Source organism: Saccostrea cucullata, unplaced genomic scaffold (assembly GCF_032062105.1).
Source record: "Saccostrea cucullata isolate Sc308-1 unplaced genomic scaffold, CSIRO_AGI_Scuc_v1 ctg17705, whole genome shotgun sequence".
Taxonomy (NCBI): domain Eukaryota; kingdom Metazoa; phylum Mollusca; class Bivalvia; order Ostreida; family Ostreidae; genus Saccostrea; species Saccostrea cuccullata.
Genome location: NW_026929948.1, coordinates 1 through 10,897, shown reverse-complemented (window position 1 = coordinate 10,897; position 10,897 = coordinate 1). Strand labels below are relative to the sequence as shown.

The window sequence follows — 10,897 nt, the reverse complement described above, 5'->3', positions numbered from 1 at the left end:
GGTCATTATGCACATGCATTCACATGCGCACGCGTGTAATGCTAAAATTGGAATGAACTTGGTACACTTCTGGGTAAACGTTGTTAAAGTCTCAAATGCATAGAGGTTGTCTTATTTAATGATTCTTACAGGGAATATGGCACCAAAAGGGAGTTGGGGAGCGTTTGGGGAACATCTGTAACGGTCCCCGTTACAATTAGCACTAGTTTTGTTTACTATTCAAAAACACTTTTCCGATATGCTCCTTTAACCTATTTTTTTTATATTCTGATGAAAATTTTTCTTCCATATATTAGGTTGATTGTAGCAAATATATGTCTCATGTGGGATCCATTGCTGTGGAAGGCGGTGCTACAAATACAGTCAACTGTCCACATATAAGTAGTACCTCGCACAGTGTATCTGACTATGTGTGTGGCGCTGATAAACACACCTACTACACGGAGTGTTACTACTGCAAACACGTCGCTCAAATGAGCAAAAACGGTAAGATTGGGGGAAAAAACTTTTATTGGACATTAATTTATTAATTTTATGAACGAAAAACGCTTGCTGTTATTTTGGATCTGTGTTAAGGTTATCCGATCCTCAGGTTCTGAAAATCAGGCATTGAGTAATTGAAAATGCTCACAAAGATGTCTCTAAATCCACAAATTAAAATGTAATTACCCACAGTGTTTCTTTTAACTTCATCTTTGAATTTAATCATATTATATAGGGAAAATAAGTAAATCTCAAATAATTTTTCAGGAAATGCAATTAGAACTTCCTACTGCATATTTTCTAATTGATAATTTATCAAGAAATACATTTTAAGAATAAAAATCATAGGTATCCAGGCTTTTAAAGAAAATTGCATGATTTTCATACTTATTCGGTACTTTACTTTCTCCTACTTGCTTCCATTGTTTCATAATGCATAGTGTATGAAGTGTTTCCTTTCAAAGAAAACACTGTAAATAACTTCTAATTTCAAATCATGCTTATAAACATTGGTAACTAAGGCTAAATTAAAAGAACTTTGATTTTTTTAAATATTCAAGTTTTACTTAGTTTTATGAGGTACAAATGTCAACTTTTTTAATACCGTTTGTTAAAACTTCAAAGAACTTTAAATCATACGTAGAGGCATAAAATGAAAATTGTTGCATGAAAAAATGTCAATTTCAAGCTTTATTTTAAGACTTTTTGAATTAAATTATAAATTAAAGAGTTATCCTTCCTGGCTGAGGATCGGATATCCTTAAGGTCCATTGACCATATGACAAGAAAGACAACCCTCACTGGAATAAAGAATACTACATGCAATTCTATATAGAACAAAATTGTAAAGTTAAAAGACAAAATGTCAAATTTTGCCATGCAGGATTTACCAAAATTGCATTTTACTTACAGATTTCTGTTAGGAAGTTAAACGAAAGCAAATTGATGAACCTTAAACCTTTTGATTGTTTTCAATATCCATTATGGACTTCCCTTTAGTTGAATCAATCATTATTCTCTTTTCAGGTGACACGTCAGGAGCTGCTATTTTGATGACAGGAGTTTGTCCACGTTACATAACACAACATGTTATTGGTTGAAGTTATTATATAGTTTTAATTAAATAAATGTCTTTTTGAAATGGGACTGTCAGTTGCTCTCTTTTCTTCTTTGGTTTATATTTGATCAACAACAAAACGATGCATTTGTTTGACTGGATTAACAGTCAGTTGTCCTCATCTGTTGTATAAACCTGGACAGAGTTCACATTGACGGTTATGAAAATTTGTAATGTACGGACAGACGCACGGATAAACAGGTAGTTAACATCAGATTTGAACAAAAATGAATCCCTCCATATGGCATGCCTCAGCAAAGAATGTGCTGAAATTTCACATACATGTCCAAGAACGAATTCGATGTCGATATCGACGATATCGACAATATTATGTCGATATCGTATCGATATCGATCGTCATGAGCACTATTAATTGGAAATATCTTGTGCCATATTTGAGACTCTATATTATGTCGATGTTGTCGATATCAACAATATCATGACGATATCGTATCGATCCTAATTGCACAATTTATTTTCATAATGAGGTATAACATAATTTTTCAAAGTCACAAGTAAATCAAAATTGATTCATAATTGGCATGAATATGAAAATAAATTATGATTAAGACAGTATTAGGGTTGTTATTGTTTTAGATTAGATTTAGAGTAAGGTGTTTGGTTAGGGTGACAAATCTTGAAAATATTTCAACAATCATGATTCGATATTGATACGTTATCGTCGATATCGACGATATCGACAGTAAGTAAGTTTATTAAACACAGAAGTGCTGTAAAAATAAAGTTTTTGTATTATGGTGAAGGTTGGTAAAGTAATATGCTTTTAACAATCATGATTCGATATCGAACGATATCGACGGCAGATAAAATCTCCGTAAAAGTAAAGTAAATAAACATAAACACATTCAAAGTAACAGGGAAGGTATTTACCAAGGGCTTTACAAACTTGATTCGATATCGAAACGATATCGTCGATATCGACGATATCGACACTTCAGGGAAAGATTTATAAAAAAAAGTTTAAGTAAAAGTTGTAAAACACACAATATTAAGGATGGAAACCACAATTCTTGGAACAATCATGATTTGATATCGGCACGATATCGAGGATATTGACAGTAAGGAAATAGTCTTAAAACAGGAAGTCATGTAATAAACACACGAGAATAGAGAAATATTATAGAAACTATAAAAAAGTAATGTGTCGATATCGTAACTACTTCGTGTCTTGGACATAACTCAAATTTCAAGCATCTGTAATTAGTAGTTGCTGAGAAATCTGTGGCCAAAAATTTGTTATGAACAGACAAAGGTCATTAAACCACTGAGTAAGGATACTTGTCGTAAAAATATTGCAATTTAATAAATCGTATATGTATGAACATAAAAGTTGCAAGAAAACTCAAAAATCACCATTTCAGGCCCTTTAAGTCAGGCTTTTTTTAAATTTTACTGTGACCAATGGGGCCAAAATTAACCCACAACATGTTCACTGTAACATGCTTATTCTACTATTTAGCCCTAAGCACATATATTTATGTGAATTCAATAAATACAAGACAGAATTATGTATAAATATTGACATTTTATTCTCATTCATCCTAAACATTCAAGTTTACAAACAGAAACATTCATGCATCTTCAACAGAACTGCAGATAATTGAAAAAAAGGTCTGTCAAAACACAGTCCTGAAAACAATTTTTTTTAGGGTTGCTGAACATTACAAAAAACAGACTCTTACAGTTCTTTACAACAAACATCCTCAAAAATAAATTGATTCCTAACACAACAAACTGATAACATATACACCCAGGCTTTCCTAGAGTAGCAGGACATTTATAAAATATTTAACATAGTAGGGATGTCATTGTCTGCATTTTAACTGGTTACAAAACAAAGCAGATACAGAAATTTTTTCTACCATCTGTCACAGATGGGCAGAAACATATGCCAAATAATTGATAAAAATACACTAGAAAGATTGTTGTTTATATTAGTACTTGTGTCTGCTTTGATAAATTTTATTTGGTGAAAAAATGATGAACACTTCTCATGGTGTCAAGCATGTTATATAAGTAAACAACTGGTAACAAATACATTGGGGGAAAAAAAATAAAATGCAGATGTTCCTCAATTTCTTTTTATACATTGTAATATACACCCATTTTATAAGGTAATTTTTTTACCTTGCACAATTCTTTCCTTCAGAATCAATGGAATTGAATGAAAAAGCAATTCATAACAACACTTCAGATGGAAAAAGCGATGTCGTCTTGCAAACGTTTAAAAAAAAAGACGAACTATGCATTAAAAATTGCTGACATGATTATCACAATGAGCTGCCTTCTCCCTGATGGTAGGAGCTGGCTTTTTTTTTTTCCAGTTGTCGATCTCATTAGCTTTATATATAAGAAATTTGATGTCTCTCTCTCTCTGTGGAAAGTTTGATGGACTTGCCATGTTCACCATTTCTCTCTGCTGTGTGCTATGTGATTTAGTTAATGTACTGAGCTAGCCAGCGGAAGCCTTCCCCATACCCTTGTCTTTTCAGAACACTACACATAAATAACTCCATTGGACGGCCAGGAAGCTCATTTCTGGACACAGTTCCCTAAAAGAAAAAGATTTTAGAAAGAATCAAGTAATATTTTTAACATGTCCTACCTTTGACACAAGACACCAAATTGGAGTAATTATCTTCTAATAAATATAATAATTTTACTATTTTTTTTTTTTTAATTTATTTTTAGTTATTTATATATATATTTTTTTTTCTCAAATCAAAGAAGAGTTTTCATACTTAAAAACATAGGTAATCAGAGATTACAGAGCTCACCTCAACGAATGTTGTCTTTAAGTAAGGCAAAGTCACACAATTAACCAACAAAAAGTATACATTCCAAAAATGAAAATATTTTTAAAAGCAATTTTGATCTGATACTTTAAAATAGACCTACATAAAAAATTTAAACTACTTCTTCTTCATGAAAATGTAATGAAAATCCAGCATCTGAAGCAAATTTGAGAGTTTTCATCTCTTGATGCAGCATTTGTGAAAGTTTGGTTTATACAATGTTATATAAGCCCTATAGTTTTTGGTAATAGACCTGCAACCATAACTTTTACCTTGTCTATTATCTGAAAAATGTATGTCCAATTCAGCATCCGAAGCAAGTCCATTAGTGTGCATCCTTAGATGTATCATCCATGCAAGTTTGCTCATTATAGGGCTCATAGTTTATTGGAAATGAAACATGCATTAAAACTAACATTTTCACTCATCCACAAAAAGTAGGTCAGATTCAGCTTCCGAAGGAAGCCTGGAAGTATGCATCCTTAGATGTATCATCTATGCAAGACTGGTCATTAAAGAACTCATAGTTCCTTGGAAATGAAACCTGCACCAAAAACTTTTAACTATTCACTCAACTGCAAAATGTAGGTCAGATTCAGCATCCGAAGCAAGCCTGGTAGTGTGCATCCTTAGATGTATCATCCATGCAAGTTTGGTCAACATAGGGCTTAAAGTTACTTGCAAATGAAACCTGCACCAAAAACATTAACCTGTTCGCTCAACTGGAAAATGTAGGTCAGATTCAGCATCCGAAGCAAGTCCGGTAGTATGCATCCTTAGATGTATCATCCATGCAAGTTTGGTCAACATAGGGCTTATAGTTACTTTGAAATGAAACCTGCACCAAAAACTTTAACCTGTCCACTCAACTGGAAAATGTAGGTCAGATTCAGCATCCGAAGCAAGCCCGGTAGTATGCATCCTTAGATGTATCATCCATGCAAGTTTGGTCAACATAGGGCTTATAGTTACTTGGAAATAAAACCTGCACCAAAAACTTTAACCTGTTCACTCAACCGGAAAATGTAGGTCAGATTCAGCATCCGAAGCAGGCCCGGTAGTATGCATCCTTAGATGTATCATCCATGCAAGTTTGGTCAACATAGGGCTTATAGTTACTTGGAAATGAAACCTACACCAAAAACTTTAACCTGTTCACTCAACCGGAAAATGTAGGTCAGATTCAGCATCCGAAGCAAGCCCGGTAGTATGCATCCTTAGATGTATCATCCATGCAAGTTTGGTCAACATAGGGCTTATAGTTACTTGGAAATAAAACCTGCACCAAAAACTTTAACCTGTTCACTCAACCGGAAAATGTAGGTCAGATTCAGCATCCGAAGCAAGCCCGGTAGTATGCATCCTTAGATGTATCATCCATGCAAGTTTGGTCAACATAGGGCTTATAGTTACTTGGAAATGAAACCTACACCAAAAACTTTAACCTGTTCACTCAACCGGAAAATGTAGGTCAGATTCAGCATCCGAAGCAAGCCCGGTAGTATGCATCCTTAGATGTATCATCCATGCAAGTTTGGTCAACATAGGACTTATAGTTACTTGGAAATGAAACCTGCACCAAAAACTTTAACCTGTTCACTCAACCGGAAATTGTAGGTCAGATTCAGCATCCGAAGCAATCCCGGTAGTATGCATCCTTAGATGTATCATCCATGCAAGTTTGGTCAACATAGGGCTTATAGTTACTTGGAAATGAAACCTGCACCAAAAACTTTAACCTGTTCACTCAACCGGAAAATGTAGGTCAGATTCAGCATCCGAAGCAATCCCGGTAGTATGCATCCTTAGATGTATCATCCATGCAAGTTTGGTCAACATAGGGCTTATAGTTACTTGGAAATGAAACCTGCACCAAAAACTTTAACCTGTTCACTCAACCGGAAAATGTAGGTCAGATTCAGCATCCGAAGCAATCCCGGTAGTATGCATCCTTAGATGTATCATCCATGCAAGTTTGGTCAACATAGGCCTGATAGTTACTTGGAAATGAAACCCACACCAAAAACTGCACCAAAAATGTTAACCTGCTCCAAAAACATTAACCTGGTAATTCCTTTGCTGAAATTGCAGCATCTGAAACTTTGTCTGGTACAATAAAACACACTAAAACCATTTTCCATGCATGTCTAATCAGTATAGGACACAGAAGTAATTAAAAAGAAAACTGCTCCAAAAAACTTAACCTTAACCTGGGACGCCGACGCCGACGGTATCACATAAGCTCCCCCCAACTTCGTTGAGGTGAGCTAAAAATTACATTCTTTAAATCTAGTTGAGCTTTAAAATCACAAAAAAATCTAAGTGTTGTCATTGCCTCTATCATGAATCTCTTCAGCATTCACCTCTTATATACAAAGATTCATCAGAGACCTATAATTCTTACCTTTCCTGTGGTTTGTCCGTGTAACCCTAACCAGTGACGAATCTCGTCTTCACTTGCAGCACCAGCCTTGTCGATTTTGTTACCTAGAACAAGAACAGGGGCACTGGCCACTTGTTCATCTGTCAGTAAACTCTGAAATACAACATGAGAAAAATTAATACTCTTTCTTTTTATACTACATTATAGGTCTTGACTGCTCTTATTTTATTGTGTTATGCTGTACCTACATCTAATTCTGCTTTTGCCTCAGCAAATCTCTGTCTGTCGCATACATCTACTAAGAACACAATACCATCAACTGCTGGAAAATACTCCTTCCACACTCTTCTGGCTGTTAATACAAAGGTACATTTTGTAATCCTTTCATTAAATTCCTCATGGAAACCACAAAAAAATCATTTACCAAATACAGCATATACTCTAATCTATCATGTATATTGAGGATCCACCTTCTTTACAGAGTTTTGTTTTGCTCTGATAATTTTTAAAGAAAACCTTATTTTTAAGAGCCCTATATTTATTTATTTACCTTGTTGATGACCTCCAAGGTCAAAGGTTGTGAACCTCATTCCTCCCATAGATAATTCTTCTGAAGCTAAAATTTATGCATAACATGGAATTAAAACAACTCAGTTTGACAATGAATTATGCTATTTCTTCATTAACAAATACAATAATAAAGGCAGCATCAGAAACAGGTCTTACATTAATTATATTAATTTCTAAGTATGTAAAAAAAAATATGCAATTTTCCAAATAAATTTAAAGTCTCAGAAATTGCACCACTTTACATCATGTTTACATTTAATTCAGTCAAAGGATGAACACATTTGTTGTCAACATTTGTTCAGTAGTTGTAATTTCTTGACTTGAGAGTTTTTTAACATGATCATAATCAACATTGAGATCCCAAAGTTAACCTCTGGTTTACCAATTAAAAACACATTATTACTCAGTAAAAATTTAAAATCCTCTCTGATGTTTAAAGCTGGAAACACTTTTATGCCTCAGAAAAATACATTAGCAAGGTATACCATTTCCAAGTGAACAATATAAGCTCATGCTTACTTGGGTGGAGTGTGGGGACATGCTGTGCCATCCTGTCATCTTTTAACATGTGAAGCAGTGTTGTCTTTCCAGCATTGTCTAGACCAAGGAACACAAGCTTACCAGACTTTTTATACAATCCTAAAATATAAAGCCATGCCGTTTAAATATCATGCAGTTTGCCATACTTACAGTTTTAGAGGGTTCAAATCACGCTCCACTCGTATAGGAAAATACATATGAACCTTAAGTATATATTTCAAATTCACACAAAAGTTATGAATAACACACATATTTAACATAGAGCACATTATTTCTGGGAAAGCCAATCATTTTGTTCTGCAGCTTAGTGCAATACATATTGTAGAGTTATAACACATTGTCTTTTTCCCTTCTCTTTTTACAAATTAGCACTTTTTAAATTTTAGATTATCTTGTTTATGTACGGTAATATGTGTAACCGAAGTGAATATTTTACCATTTCCTTTCTTAAAATGAATTGATTTACATTTTCTTGTCAACTCAAGTATATTTATTACTCTATTTTAATACTGTTCAATAATTCTTGATAATTCAATTAAATTTTCAATGTTTTTTTCCTTCAGTTATATCACATTCCTCATCAACTAAATTAAGATCATACTTCCTTTCTGCTGATCAGTGGTCACCCAACCAACCAACAAAGCTATCTAAACGCTGTAGTAATGCATACAGTACAAAGTGTATGAATCCACCTTGCATATTTAGCATTTGATTATACAGAATGATATAAAACTTTTGGTATGTATATCAATCAATTAGTATTAACATATGTGGTGATTGGCCAGTGCAAACCATTTAGTTAACAAATATATGAAACTATTTTATGGATGCATAAAAATGCACAAGTTCTTTCAAATCTAGGTATGTGTCCATGATGCAACACAGAGGACAAACTGGCTTTATATTATCGGCAGCTTACTTGGGTGTAGTGTAGGCACAGGCTGGATGATATGGCCTGCTTTCAACACACTCAGCAGTGTTGTTTTTCCAGCATTGTCTAACCCCAACAAGAGAAGCTTGCCAGATTTTTGACGCAATCCTCATACATAGAAATATACACATTTATAACAATATTCTGTTTATAACTGGCTTAGCCTAGTTTTTAACATTTCTTAATAATATAACAAAGGATACATTTTTCCTATTAAAGTAGAATGAAAATGTTGCTCTTACCTAGATAATTTAAAATGCCGGCAAACCAGTCCCACAAAAACATCTTTCAAATCTATATAGAAGACCTGCAGCTGAAAATACAGAAGAAACATACCCATTACATGAAATATTATGCAAGACAAAGAACTTATCACTATTCACATACAGCATGTTTTGTAACATACATATCCTGATCTGGATACATTGTGTGCTAAGAATAATTGGTGTTTTTTTTATATTCTGTGAGTGAATAAATAACCTATTCTAATTTCATAATAAGAATGCAAGGAATGTAACTAAATAGTGTCAGATGTAGAGCGTATTTTTGTCAACTATCGTGAAAGAAAACAGAATAACGAGCCTGATGAATGCAAAAAAGTTCTTGGTGGAAATCAAATGTTAGTCAGGTCCAGTCCAAAGACTATTTCTACCTACATAGCTATTAATAGCTATGTAGGTATTTAAAGACGTACAACACACTGGGGGAGATAACTCTTGCGATTTCAATTGAACGTTTGACGTGACGTCAAATTTAACGTAAAAAATAAAGCGTTAAAATGACGAGTAAAACGATCCCGATGTATTTCAATCATTAAAGAAAAATGGGATATGGGACTTGGCTGTGATTATGCGTACCATACTCAATCAATAAGTTTTTTTTTAATCAACCCGATTAAACTCCGTAAAAAGCAAGTAATAGACATAAAATACCATCCCTTAATGTTTATTTCATTTCATTCCATATACAATAAATTGTAAACTTGATCAAAGCGAAGCATTTTTTTTTCATTCTGAAAATTTTATTTTACATTGCCGAAATTCTCAGTATGGCTATATAACATTCCGATTAATTAATGGTCTTCATTACAATTGGTGCATTTACGATATAGATATTGTTTTTCTTCTTTAATTAAATAAAACAACAATAAACAAACAAAAAACTTTTTACACTGTAAAATCGATGTTGTTCTCAGACCCTTACTGATCAAAGAGGAACAACTCTGAAAATGTAGATGTTTATTTTCCTCCCTTTATTCACGATTTTCCACAGAAATACATTTACAGCAAGACCTGATAAATCCGAGAATTGAATACTATAGACCTCATATACACAATGTAAGTATAGAATTGAAAAGAATTGTTCACTAGTACTGAAATTATCTGCATTTATGAATATCGGCTATTGCAGCAAATCGTTTGACTTTCTGTCACTGCCAACAATGCAATGTCGGTTCGCATTTCCTCGAATCAAAACAAAACGTAGCCTATAAGATTTTTAAAAATATCAATGTGCGATTTGATATAAATTGAAATAGATGAAGAGTTTAATGTTTGATATTTTGAAGTTAATGTGGACGAATACGGAATTTTCATTTTAACTTTAGAAGCAACGACATTGAAAGAATGCGTACAATAATCATGGGGGGGGGGGGGTACCTCTATGCAAATGTCGATGTATCCCCACGGCCACATACTGTCTCGTTTGAAATTATATGACATGAAAGAAACTACAATTGTTCCATTTATATCACAGGAGAATTGAACATGCACCATTTTTTTTTATAAATAAAATTAAAGAAATAAAATTAAAAATCAACATATTCAAGTTCAACATAAATTGAATTCGTATCTAGGTTTCATGTGATATGGAATGCATAACGCGTACATATATGGACTTAAAACTAAAATCCTTCAGTAATTTTTCCTGATACATATAAAAACAGTAGTCAATATTTATTCTACATTCATTAATTTAAAAACTAATGCATACCTCCGGGATTCAAATAACGAAATACTAGTATATTTGCAGTGTAAACGACGTTTCGTCAAACGCTA

General features: G+C 33.4%; 1 protein-coding gene across 2 annotated transcripts; it reads right to left on the bottom strand.

The window, feature by feature from the left end:
* Nucleotides 1-3,710: 3,710 nt before the first annotated feature.
* LOC134282506 (GTP-binding protein SAR1-like) lies at nt 3,711-9,206 on the bottom strand. 2 transcript variants are annotated; one of them, XM_062764910.1, is made up of 6 exons: nt 9,083-9,206; nt 7,889-8,008; nt 7,350-7,415; nt 7,048-7,151; nt 6,821-6,952; nt 3,711-4,173 (listed from the first exon to the last, which is right to left on the bottom strand). In XM_062764910.1, exons 1-6 carry the CDS (start codon nt 9,123-9,125, stop codon nt 4,057-4,059), a joined length of 582 nt encoding a protein of 193 aa, XP_062620894.1. In that variant the 5' UTR covers nt 9,126-9,206; the 3' UTR covers nt 3,711-4,056. The 2 variants fall into 2 exon arrangements, with proteins under 2 accessions (XP_062620894.1, XP_062620895.1); XM_062764911.1 differs by lacking the exon at nt 7,889-8,008 and adding an exon at nt 8,829-8,948 and having other exon boundaries at nt 9,083-9,200.
* Between the last annotated feature and the right edge of the window lie 1,691 nt (nt 9,207-10,897).